Raw genomic sequence first — 14197 nt, 5'->3', positions numbered from 1 at the left:
TGACGAGAACTTATACTCCCTTTATTGCGCTGTGACGGTGGAGACAATGGTAATTTAGATAAGGAGCAATGGCAAAATCGGTTAATTAAGCGTTGAATTTCTGTAGCAGTTTTCAGAAATGATCAGGGTTCTAGGCTTTGGTTCAGCATGGTATTGTGTCCTTGAACAAGGCCCTTAACTCACATTTTCCTCACTCCTCCCAGGTGTGAATGGGTACCTGGCTTCAACTGGGACAGGTCAAAACGACAAAATGAGAGGATTGGGCCCCGCTTTCCTTTACGGCCGTGCTTTGGGCACAGTGGACATAAATTCACTGCCCTGATGGCCATAAAGACTATAGGAACCTTTGAACCCTTTTTAGGTTTATCGTCTCGTGGAAAAGGTCAACACTATTAAAAAAAAAAATTTCGGAAAGACAGAGACAACCCAAGGCTAATAAAATCAATAGTCATTCAGTCGGACTCCAGTCAAACACACACACACACACACACACACACACACACACACACACACACACACACACACACACATGCAAGCATGCACACACACACACACACACACACACACACACACACACACACACACACATGTAGAGATATATATATTATAGTGATTTTTACAAGAGGACATTGGTAACCTTAATCAAAAGACATGTGGACATGCATAGACAGACAAACAAACAGACGTAGACAGACAGACAGAGCAGCATTGCTCTGGGTTCACCTGTTTGCCATTGACAGAAAACACCAGGTCGTTGTGGCCAGCCATTTTGCAGCGTGCAGGTTGTGCCTCACACCAGAAATACCAAATCTGAGAGAAAGAGTGAGTGTTTCTACACACATGACAATGACAGATAAACAAGCAAAAAAGTAGGGCAGATAGGCACATGAACAGACAATAAATAATGTTAAAGATAAAATAAAATAAAAAGCACAAGAAAAGTGACTCTCCATTCCCCCCCACAATAATCCTCCCCACCGACTCCACAACACACACACACACACACACACACAATGGGATTTCTCGTCTGATAAATCCTTTATCTCAACCAGTGGGCAGAGATCTGATCTCGTGAGTTACACCTTGATCAGAACAACAGTGGAATGGGGGAGGGGGGGAAGTGGGTTTCTATCATGTGGTAAGGTACTGTGTGTGTATCTGAGGAAACAACACCAGATCAAGACTGACCATATCAGACAAGACCGAATTAGGCCAGCCAGGCCAGATCAGACCAGACCATAATATGCTGACCCTTAGTACTACCATGATGGCCGTACAAGGTTATGGGACATTTAAGCACTGACCTAACACTGGATCTGATTTTGAGTAGCGGGATCAGTGATGTGAAGAAATGGCCCGGAAAGGTCACATGCGCGCGCGCACACACACACACACCGACACACACGCACACATGCGCGCGCGCGTGCACACACACACACACACACACACACACACACTGGAGGAAGGAGAATGGGGTAGTGTTTGTGTGAGTGTTTACATACCTTTGACAGTGACAGAGGCGTGCAGACAGAAACAACGCAAGGCAGGCAAGGATTTGATTGAGAAAAAAAGCACAAGAAGAGCCCCGTCACTCTCTCCCCAAACACCACCACCCCCTACACAAACAGTGGAGAAATACACAAACACAAACAGTGGAGAAATGCCGTTTGACATCTCAACTAATCAGCAGAACTGTCCTATCGCCAACTACAAGCTGACCTTCACCCTTCACCCTCCTTCCCTGCACCTGTTCTGATTTTATTTTCTTTCTTTCTTTTTTTTTCTTTTTTTTTTTAATACAACGAGGATTGATTTAGACTGATCTGACTTGCTCTTATCTTTATTTCTTCTTTTTTTTTTCTTTTTTTTCCCAGTTCATAGCAGTCTTTATTCCTCTTCTCTCGTCCATCCATTCCAAAAATTCCTGCATTCATTCAGTAACAGCTTACTTTTGTACTCGTTACTCAGAATTATCTGTGATTGGACACACACATCTACATATAAAAAATAAAATAAAATAAAAAAAGATTGTATATATTATATATTCTTGGAGCTCAATGCGCTTTACAATATCATGTCATTGCCAACATTGTCTGTTGCGTGTTTCCATAACACTTTTCACTTCTCTTTTCCTGTCTATTTGTAGGTAACCCTGTATAACGACCACAGCAGAAAGATGTTGATGAATGAAAATAAACAAAAACAAAAAAAAGGCCTGGAACTCAGAAGACCAAAGACGATGAGATGAGATTGTAATGACCTGTCAGTTTGCGCCCGAGAGGATATGTTTTTCGGCGCGTGTGTCTCGGTTTCGTGAGGGTTTCGTTTTGTTGTTCTTCTTCTTTTTCTTCTTCGTTCGTGGGCTGCAACTCCCACGTTCACTCGTGTGTACACAAGTGGGTTTTTACTTGTTTGACCGTTTTGTTGTTGTTTTTTGGGGGGGCCCTGCCATGTAGGCAGCCATACTCCGTTTTCAGGAGGTGAATGCTGGGTATGTTCTTGTTTCCATATTCCACCTAACGCTGGACATGGATTACAGGATCTTTAACGTGTATATTATTTTGATCTTCAGCTTCTGTTGGTTTAAACATTTTTAATATCAAGAAACTAGGTGAAAAACAGCGTTCAAATAAGAAAACTTGAGCAACAACAAGCCTGAGCTTATATCGTGCTCGTTCATACGTAACAAGCAATACACAAACGCAACGGCGAAAATACACACATTATTTGATAATGGAAAGAAAGTTGAAGTGCAAGACAAAACTAAACTAAACAAGAAAAACAACAACAACAACAACAACAACAACAACAACAACAATAATATTATTAATGATAATACTAACATAGTAACAACAATACTAATAATATACTGGAAAGTGAACATCACCTAAGGAGTAATGTAATGGGGGAAGGGAGGGAGGGGGAGAGAGAGAGAAAGAGAGAGATTACAGAGTGAAACCGGGGCCATTCATCAAAATGAATTTTCTATATTACTGCAGAGGATATTTCATTGTGTATCTTTTAAGTCTTGAATCTTTTTGATTGCCCAATAAAGTATTGCACAGTCAAGACTATGTGTTCATTCTCAAGGGAACTAATAACTGGGTCACCTCGTAATAAAGTATTTACGTCTGTACTATTTACAGGGAGAGTAGCAATTGTGTTCTGTCTTATATTGTTGTAATTTGGGCAGTGTAAAAGAAAGTGTTCAACTGTCTCTGCAGGATATCCACAAGAACAATTTCCATCCAGTCGAAGATGACGATCAAACAAATCTTGGTTAAGATTACCCATATTTAAGCGAAGTCTACAATGATGAATTTGTTCTTCTCTGTTACCAATGTAATAATGTGGGGGGACGGCTGTGTCACTAGAGGAAAGATATCTTTTTAACAGGCTTAAAGAATCACTACATTTTATGTTATCAGGGATACTATTCCATAGTTTTTGGTTGTAGATGGAATAAATGAATCGGAGTATAAATTAGTTTTACAATGTAGCACAGCTCTCTCAAGTGGTCTACGTCTGTGGTAAGGATTATTAGCTGAAACTAGAGGGGGTGTGAGGTCACACAAGTAGTTTGGACAGTTACCGTGCACCATTTTGTGATATTGAATTAGTTTGTGTCTTTGTCTACGTTCTTTTAAAGAACATACACCTGACTCTTCATGCAATTCTGTATGACTTGTTCCTTTTACTGCTTCTAATATGATTCTTATAGCTTCTAAATGAAGTGATTCACTGAGCATCACTACAAGTATCCCACAAAATATCTGCGTAATCAAAATGAGATAAAATAAATGATTTCTATGTGGTATCCAATGCTTTTCTGTTTAATTTATATTTGTAATATTTCAAGCAAGAAATCAGCATTCTTACCTTTTTGGCAATACTGTAAATATGTTCCCCCCATTTACAATCATCTTGTAAAATGACGCCAAGGTGTTTATGCGTACTGACATTTTGAAGGATGTTCTCATTGAATACGAAGGGCAAGGCTGGTTGATTAACATGGAGTATATTAAGCGGGTCTGTTTTTCCTTCATTGAATTTTACTTTCCATCTATTTGCCCACTCCACAATTCTCTCCAAAACAGAGTTAATTATTCCTGCTCTAATGTGTGGGTCTGAAATTGCTAAATATAAACTAGTGTCATCAGCAAAAAGTTTTATAACGGATTCAATATCTGTAATTATGTCATTTATATATACTAGAAAAAGCAGAGGGCCCAGTACAGATCCCTGTTGAACACCTGCATGTACTAACTGTAAATCTGATTTTTCACCCCTTAACACTACAGTCTGGAATCGATGTGACAGATGTCTTGAAAAAAGTCTAGTAATTTGCCAAGTATACCAATGGCATTTAACTTTAATAAAAGACCCATGTGTCACACCCGATCAAAAGCCTTTGAAATATCAAAATATACTACTTGGGTCGGGATACCTTGGTCATATGCACTACATATATCATCATGAATATTTATTAATTGGTTAACAGTTGAATCACCAGGAATAAATCCAGATTGTGCATGTGTAATGATACTAGTTATTGTGAGATAGTGATGTACGTGTTTATCGATGCATTTCTCTAGCACTTTACCTACACAGCTTAATAATGAGATGGGACAGTAATTTGAGCACAGCTCCCTTTCACCCTTTTTATGTAAAGGAGTCACATGTGCGATTTTCCACAGCAATAGAAACCTGCCTTGATCCAAACATTTATTTATGGTTAGTGGTTCAGATATAATCTGGGCAGATGCAGTGAGTAATTTGTTATGTATAAGATCTGGCCCAGGTGCTTTGTTTTTGTTTAATGTTTGTAATACCTCTGTCACTTCTGGGACTGTTAAACTGAATTCAGATATTTCACTTTCTAACTGAGGGATGACTGGAAGAGTACCATTGCTAGATTCTATCATAGACTGTTTAACAAAATATCCATTAAATATGTTAGCTGTTTCTTTATTTGTGTAGTACATCTTATTGTTAAATAATAACGGCGGTATTTCATCTGAATCAACACCCTTCATACTCATAAACGATTTAACTAAGTGCCACCATTTTTTTTCTTAAACCAAATTGTGAAGGATCAGAAGCCTTTTTATTCAATTCTTCTAAGTATTCGATTTTCCTATTTCTAACTTTTGATACTACAAAATTTCCAAAACTGACGAAAGCTTTGCCAGTCTCCTGGTATCTTGCTTCTTTTTGCATTCTTGTGGAGGTCTTTACGTTGTTCAATTAAGAATAAAATTTCATCGGTCATCCATAGTGTATTACCAGAGCAGATTTTAACCTGCTTGAAAGGCATGCATGATTTAGCTATATCAAGTAAAATTTCACTAAACAGTTCTACACTTTCATCTACAGTTTCCTTGGATAATACAATATTCCAATTAATCCCTAATAGTAAACGTTGTAATTTTTCCACATGTAACTTCTTGTAGTTATGGATAGTCCTCTTAAATGAAGATTTTCCAGTAACTGAATTCTTTATAGAAACACAAGGAACACTGTGGTCACTACAGATGGGGGATCAACAGATTGAATAATTTGTGGACTTTGGGTTATAATCAAATCTAAACATGTACTGGTAGTTTCAGTCACCCGTGTAGGTTGGTTGGTCAGTTGATGCAAGTCATATAGGTTTAACTCACTCCCTACTGGGCGATTTGTAAGTGTGCATTCCTCTGTGTACTGGGCGTTTGCATAGGGTTTTTTTTTAATTGTTAAAAAATAACTAGTTAACACAGTCTCATTAAGTTTGTACACACAATTGTTGAGGTATCAAATAAAGACAGTACAATGTTTCACAACTTTAGCTTCTAAAATGCTTTCCATACAGCAGGGGGTAAAAAGGGGTATTTTTTCATGACGTAAAATGTAAGGGTGTTATAGAATCTGTATAGATGAAATCTGCATTATTCATGAAAAAAAGCATTGTTTTCCACAAATCTCACTCTTAAATCTCATTAGAGTGTAAATGATGAATGAATGGGAGCCTCCACAAACTGCAAGTGAACTTACTTCAACTCGAGGGGTTTTGGGGGGCGTGGTCTGTCATGCCTTGTAACTTCTGTCTGTATGTCTTGCCCCATGTATGATGGAAGTGTTGGAAGTTTCAGTTTCAGTTTCAGTAGCTCAAGGAGGCGTCACTGCATTCGGACAAAACCATATACGCTACACCACATCTGCCAAGCAGATGCCTGACCAGCAGCGTAACCCAACGCGCTTAGTCAGGCCTTGAGAAAAAAAAAACCAAAAAAAAACAACCGGGGGAATAAATAATAGATAGGCTTGCATAAATAAATAAATAAATAAATAATAATTATAATATAGAAAAAGGTAGTAGTAATAATATTAATAATACGAATAAAATGATAATAATAAAACATAGATAAATAAATAAATAAGACAACAATGGTGATAAATAAGCGAATAAATGTAAAATATGAAGACACACATTCACACATACACCCACACATGCATAACAGAAATGCACCAAACATGCAGTTTCACATATATGAAAGCACAGTCAAATACATATAAACGTACATGAGCTCCAACACACACACACACACACACACACACACACGCATTAACGTGCACCTCCTCTACCCCCCTCCTCCACACACTCATTTCTAGTCTAAGTATCGCAGCTTCCACGGCACACACACACACACACACACACACACACACAAACACACACTCACAGAGATGAACACTTACTTGTACAAGCACATATGAAAGCACAGTCAAATACATATAAACGTACATGAGCTCCAACACACACACACACACACACACACACACACATTACCTTGCACCTCCTCTACCCCCTCCTCCACACACTCATTTCTAGTCTACGTATCGCAGCTTCCACGGCACACACACACACACACAAACACACACTCACAGAGATGAACACTTACTTGTACAAGCACACACACATACGCCCATATCTCCCAACCCCACACACGTACATACAAAGATATATATATATATATATATGTATATATATATATATATATATACACGTTCCAATATCCTGTTGCTCCCACAGTGTGAAGTGTTGGAAAAGAAGCATCAATCAAACAAACCCTTCCTCTGTTTCAACAACCAGTGGTTCATTAGCATATTCACCACCAATCACCCTCTCCATTCCAACTGCCTTTCACTCGCCACATCTACTGCCCCTCCCCCTTCCCCTGTCATTCACACCAGTTTCAATGTCCAGTACACATTGTCGTCCTTCTGATGGACTAAAATAACTCTCCTTTCTCCATCCCCTTCCAAGTCAAAGCCATCCCTTTGAGCTTGTAAGCTGATAGCACGAATTTCTTGTCTCTTTCGAGAATAACGTGTTTGAGCCTGAGCGACATTGTCACACGTGCAATCACTCAGTCCAGGTAAGAATGAAAATAGCTTGAAACCTCAATGACAAGCAAAGATTGGCCAGTGCCAGTGGTTTGATGTTTTGCTATGCTAATAAGGCAAGACAGAAGACACATTCAGCATTGTCCATTCTCAGCTGTGTGAGGCGTGGAAATTTTTGAATGTCAGAAAGCATATAGCGGTAATCAGTAGGGAACGCTCTCGCTGTCATCACTTGATATCAGGTAATCAGTAGGAAGTGAGTTAATATGTCAAGGAAGTGCTGTGATGGTCTGTTCATGAAGTCCGTATTAAAACCTCCACATATTAAGAACTTACTTAACGTACTGTTGGCTTTGTTAATAATATCACTAATTAATTGCCAATAATTTACTGGTGAATTAGGAGGGAGATAAAAAGACCCAATAAGTAAACTTGTCTGGTCAAGTTTTGTTTCTATCCACATAGTTTCTAAGTCGGGTACTGAGAGGTCGTGGCGTAGTTTACAATATAGAAAATGTTTTGCATAAATTACAACACCACCGTGAGGGTCATTTGGCCGGTCACGTCTGAAAGGTGGGTGAAAATTAGTAGTATGTCGTTACAAACGGTATCCGAAAGCCATGTTTCGGAAACAGTAATCACATCATAACTGCTTAATTCCACGTCTAAAATGTCAATCTTATTTCTGAGACTTTGAACATTGATGTGTATGGCACGGAGCTCACCACCTACAGCTGGTCCCTGGTTAAGTTCAATGTCACCTGCTAATATCAAAAACATGAAGAAGAAGAAAACTATGTATCTTGCAATGCCACAACAACTGTTACAGTCTTCACCACTGGTTCTGTTCATACATTTGATATACGCTTCTCTCTTAAAGATTGAAGTATATTATCAACAAAAAGGTGCACAAAAAAGCTAAACTTACACGATTTGCATTCCTAAAACATGTCAAAACCATACACGGTAGTACCATTCGTATATCAGTGAGCGCAATACAACCCGAGGCCCTAGCCATGGTATAGAAGAAACCAACCGTGGCCATGTAGACACTGATGTCAACAGCCATTACATGACAACACTCTGCGGAACAGAGTAATCTCTCTAAGGGTAAAGAAAATATCGTAAGAAAGTGCAAACATATTAAGGAGATATTTTAATATGTAGTAAGATTGAAGATAAAGTGGACAATTTCAGTAATATGCAATATAAAAACAAGTAAACAAACTATAACTCAGCAACAGATGAGCACAAACGTGATATGGATCTCCCCCAAGCCAAGTTGTAATTACATAGCATTTTAACAGATAAAAAAACTGATCAGATTCATTAATATGTTTAACACATAAATATACTGAAAAAATGCATATTCTCATCTCTTCTACACAGTCTTACAGAAAACGTTGTGTTCCAGTTAACTGTTCACAATAAATCAAACACGCCTTCCCCCTCTCTCTCTCTATTTCACACACACACACACACACACACACACACACACACACACACACACGCACGCACGCACGCACGCACACATATACAAGCATGTTTGCGTGCCCGTTCATGAGCAACTTTGGGCGCACGTGCAAGGGATGGTTTACATTCACAAAGGCAGACATTCCAGGATCCAGGTATGATTTCCGATGTGTTATGCTATTTCAAGGTTACAATAGCTATACATTGAACCATTTGCAAGGTTATGATGCCTTCACACAAACACACATACATAAACATGTGCACATGCATACACACACGCATACTTACAAACACACACACACACACACACACACACACATACCATGCACAAACATGCTTACACACACGCGCGCGCATACGCATAGACACACTTTTATACGACCAAAATATGTCAAAATCGTAAACATAGCCTTTTCCATCATCAAGTCATATGGGGACTTATCCACGGACATTCCATTTACAGCAGTTGTACCAGTATGTGTCAGTTCATTCGATAGTATATGTATCATTGTATGTCACAGGAGTGCACTTACATGCACTTGATTTGGAAGGGGGGGGGGATCCAAAACCAAGTTAAAGGAGGATTTTTCCTTGAGTTTTCCAGCTGCAGCATCTTATACAGATCGCTGAGCATTATCCATAAACATTCAAAATTCAGCAATTGCACCAATAGATCTCAAGTCCTAAAAGATTCATGTACAGATAGCTGAGCGTCATCTCCACACTAGCCCCATACATAACCACAGCCAGTGTGAAGTCAAAATTCAAGGTTTTTCAAGTCATTTCAAGTTGCCATTGACACACATGTATCTGATTTACAGTTTGTTCACTTAAGTACGAGGGCCATTCGATAAATAAGGTGAATTTTTCGGTATAAGGACTTCTAACACAGATAGAAGCTTACTTTTTTTTCTTTTTCTTTTTTCAACGTAGTCTCCCAGCACTGTCACACACTTTTCCCATCTGTGCACAAGCTTCCGTATTCCCTCAGCGTAAAAATCTTTGGACTGATGTCTCAGCCAGTCGCTCACAACACTTTTGACTTCATCGTCACTTTCAAACTTCGTGCCTCTCGTGAACGCTTTCAAGGGACCAAACAGGTGAAAGTCTGAAGGGCCAAGGTCTGGGCTGTAAGGGGGATGAGGGAGCAGTTCCCAGCCGACCCTCGACCCTCCTCTGTTTGTGCTCTGGAGTAAGCATCTTTGGCACCCACCGGCAGCTGACCTTCGAGTAGCCAAGGTCATCATGGACAATTTTGTGTGCTGTCCCAACAGATAAGCTCAAAGTCCTTGCAATGTCATCCACTGTCACCCTTCTGTCAGACTGAATGAGGTCATTGACTGATTCGATCACCTCAGGAGACCTCACTTCTGTAGGCCTTTCAGGCCTGTCTTCATCCTCAACACTGCTCCGTCCTTCTTTAAACAATTTAGCCCACTTGTAGACATTTTTTCGGCTGAAACATGTGGCACCATACACAGTTGACATTCTCCTATGAATTGCAACTGGTTTGCACCCTTCAGCAACCAAAAACTTGATAACTGACCGCTGTTCAATCCTGGAGCATGCTTTTTGGTCGGCCATCTTTGTTAATCGCCAAAACTCTCAAAGTTTTTTTTCTTTAATCTGCAAAACAAATTAAATCCATGTGAAAAAGAAGTAAAACAAAAACAAAAAAGAAAAAAAAAGTAAGCTTCTATCTGTATTAGAAGTCCTTATACCAAAAAATTCACCTTATTTATTGAATGACCCTCGTATATATGCACATGCTGTAAGAATATCCACATTGTATGCTATGTATACATTTACTCATATGTATGTGACATACACACCCACACACTCCCATCACCCGACACACACACGTTCAAGTACACACTCACGGGCATACACGTGCGCGTGTGCACATACACATGCACACACACTCATACACATTTCCAATTTCAAGCACAATGCGATGGGTATCAATATGTGATATAAAAAAAAGGGGGGGGGGGCATTTGATTTACAAAATTATATGCACGGAAGCTTTGCATTTACTCCAAACTTTGCAAAACACGGCCAAACGAGACCAAAGTTATTTCAAGTCTGGTACAGAGCATGAAACAACCGAATATCCTTCCATATATATACAAATATAGATGGCTCACAAGGTTAGTACAGCAAAGTTACTGAAACAAGCAAAGCTGTTTGAAACGTATGTAATGTTGGGCCTGTCATATGGGTACATCTCGCACCGCCACGGCCCGGTTAACAGTGCGCTTGCACCGCTGTAGGAGGGATGGCACATGTGTTGCTTGTGGGGCGATGGACACTCTATCTGTGTATTTGCCTCTCTCTTGATTTGTTTCTAAATCAAAGTCATAACAGTCATGTTCAACCACTCAAAGAGTTATAACAAACCTGCTTAACACACACACACACACACACACACACACACACACACACACACACACACACACAAACAAACACACACACACACACATACCATACACACACTCAGGTAATCACAATAATTGAAAAATCGAATAAATCACCGTGAAATAGAGAGTTGTGTCACAATTCACGACGAACAGTCAGAAGAGAGCGTTAACCCACTCAGTACGGCCAGTCCTCTCTTCTCCTCTATACAGACCCCTCGGATGTCCAGTGGGTGTCTGAATGACCCAACCTTTAGCTCCCGTCGTCAGAATTGTGGTATTCTGTGGAATGTCAACATTCACCTCTTCAGTATAAGAGCCTTCCACTTGCAATATTTTGATGATGGTAATTGGGGTGAAACGCTGTTAACGTCGTCTCTTTCGCCGTTCGTATGGAAAGAGTTAAACTGGCGTTGAGTGGTTACACGATGTGTTGTTTCCCCAGTCTTTACGAACACCACTCCGTCTCTGGTCCATGTCTCGGAAATCGTTCCTTTCTTCTTGCTGGCCCTGGCGGCAAGAGCGATGTCCGCCCTCGTCTTGGTCAGGTCATCGTTGATGTACAGATGTACAGAGGGCTGGAGCCTGGACAGCAGCGGCGGCAGTTGTAGGGGCAGGCGCGGCAAACAGAATGCGTGGATTTACTTTGGAAAGTTTTTTCTTCGCTGCCATGACTTGATGTTTGCAACGGTACGAGGAGAATTTGACGATGATAGCTCGATTACCGACACTCCCCCTGTCATTCTTTCTTCCCACACGATGTGATCGGTCGATCATACAGCTGTCCAGGTCGACACCAATTTCTTTTGCTATTTTCTGTGCTATTTCGTCTGTGTTTTCTGGCACACCATTAATTCGTAGGCTATTGCGTTCCGTCTGCTACTGTTCCAGTTCATTCACTTTGTCTTTCAAAGATTGTATTTTAATGTCTTTTTCTGAAAGTTTTTCTTTTAAAGCTGAAATCTCTTTCCCCAAAGCACTGGCCACTTCGGAAGCTAAGCCTTTTGTGAACAATCTTATAATCTCTGGATCAGTTAGTGCACCCTCACCTCCTCTTTCACTGACAACGTCTGTTGTTATTGTTGTTATTTAGTTGGTTTTTTTGTTTGTTTGTTGTTGTTGTTTTGGTGATTTGGAAGGGGAAGGAGAAGACCAAAGAGCTTTTTGTGTTTAAGGACGGTGGGTGCGGATATGGAGATCGTTGCCCGTGTTCGTCGCAGGTGTGTGTCGTAAAGAGGGAAGAGGTACTTGAGGAAGAAGGAGGTAATATATATACACAGAGGTGTACACGTAGGCACGGTTCTCTCTCGCTCTGTGTGTGGTGTTGTCCATAATAATGGAGATATGACAACAACAAAAAAAGAAGAAGAAAAAATGTGGTCCTAGATTTGCTACAGTGAGGACATTCCTTAGTGAAAATGAATTCATCTCCAGTCTTACACATGTTACATTTAAGACATAGTCTTTCGTTCGTAATTCCCGTCTCAGAACACAGGAATACAAAAGCGCACAATAACTTACTCCCGGAGGCTTTGAAACACATTGTGGAAAAGAAAATAATCAAATCCTTTATTCTTCTTTCAGCTCTCAAAGTGAAATGGATCCCCCGTAATTTGCTTTCAGATCTGCCCCAGGGACAGAAGACGCGGTTTTTTGTTGTTGGTTTTTTGTTGTTTTTTTTGTTGTTGTTTTTTTAAATACTTTCTATACACATTTTTTTTTTAAACCTTACCCTTGCCACACATTCATTCGCTGGCATTTTATCAGATTTTGCTGATATGCAGCATATTGTCTTATCACATGAACTGCTGTTAAAGTTCAAACTTTCCGACGAGTTTGTGCCCTGGATAATCGACATGGGGGAGTTTTCTGTAAAAAGCCCCCCACAACCCACCCCCCACCCACCCCAACCCCCCGACTGTTCAGACGCGTACTGGTTCACCACAGGGTATATCTTGCTGTTGTTTCTTCTTTCAGTTTTACAACCTCAAAATTAGATACAAAAATTATTTATTCTGCATTACAATAGAATTATCAGCGAGCAGGGAAAAGACTAGATAACTTCTGTGATAAGTAGACACACAGAAAAAAAGATACGGACCAGTCTTTTTTCCTTGCCGACCCACGTTCATTTATCTGAGTTGAATATGGTGCTATCTTGTCGACGTTTTGTAATGCTGTCTTTTTAAGGAAAACAGTTTAGATTTATATTCGTACCAGCTGTTGCCTAGTTGTCAGTTAATAGACATGTGACTGGTTTCAGGCTGAATTAAAAAACAAATAACTTTTTTTTCTTCACGTATGATACGGAATTACCAAATGACATCAAAGACATTTATCGGTTTGATCCAGGCTTGAGACCAAGAATGCAATAATCCTATGATGATTGCAGGGCTTACCCTCTGAAAGCTTTAGACAGATTCTCTTCAGTCTTCTCCGCTTTCGGTGTAGTCCGCAGGCACAACCTTCAGTTTTCGTCTCACACACACACACACACACACACACAGAGAAACAAAACAAACAAACAAAAAAAAAAAACAAAGAGAGAGAGAGAGAGAGTAGTCTGATATATATATATATATATATATATATATATATATATATGTATATGTGTGAGTGTGTGTGTGTATGTGTGTACTGTTTCACACACACACACACACACACATATATATATCAGACCACTGTGTGTGTATGTGTGTGTGGTAGTGTGGACTGAAGTTCCGATTACCTCCCGTTTTGTTGTCCTGTAGATTATTGAGGTAAAAAGATTTGGAAGTTAAATTTTTACATGCTTTTCTTTTTAATTTATTACCCAAGAATATTTGTAATATTGAAGAGTATTTTAGTTCTATTTTTAGGATTATTTTTGTTATATGAATAATTTTATGGGTTATACTTTAAATTTGATGTGAATAGTCCGATTT

The 14197-nt window shown here is 39.6% G+C and overlaps 1 protein-coding gene across 3 annotated transcripts in view; it reads right to left on the bottom strand.

Annotated features, from left to right (window-relative positions):
* The window catches only part of LOC143281134 (xanthine dehydrogenase/oxidase-like), a 38816-nt gene extending 25068 nt beyond the window's left edge, over positions 1 to 13748 (bottom strand). The window contains exons 1-2 of one of the 3 annotated variants that reach the window (XM_076586126.1): positions 13673 to 13748; positions 724 to 810 (exon numbers count right to left, since the gene is read on the bottom strand). In XM_076586126.1, the coding sequence (XP_076442241.1) occupies positions 724 to 768 (45 nt within the window). In that variant the 5' untranslated portion in view covers positions 769 to 810; positions 13673 to 13748. Of the gene's footprint in view, positions 1 to 723; positions 811 to 1502; positions 1603 to 13672 lie in introns of those variants that run through there. The other 2 variants (XM_076586128.1, XM_076586129.1) reach the window with 2 other exon arrangements.
* Positions 13749 to 14197: the final 449 nt, after the last annotated feature.

Source organism: Babylonia areolata, chromosome 4 (genome assembly GCF_041734735.1).
Source record: "Babylonia areolata isolate BAREFJ2019XMU chromosome 4, ASM4173473v1, whole genome shotgun sequence".
In the NCBI taxonomy this organism is placed as follows: Eukaryota; Metazoa; Mollusca; class Gastropoda; order Neogastropoda; family Buccinidae; genus Babylonia; species Babylonia areolata.
This window is presented reverse-complemented; position numbering and strand designations above follow the sequence as displayed.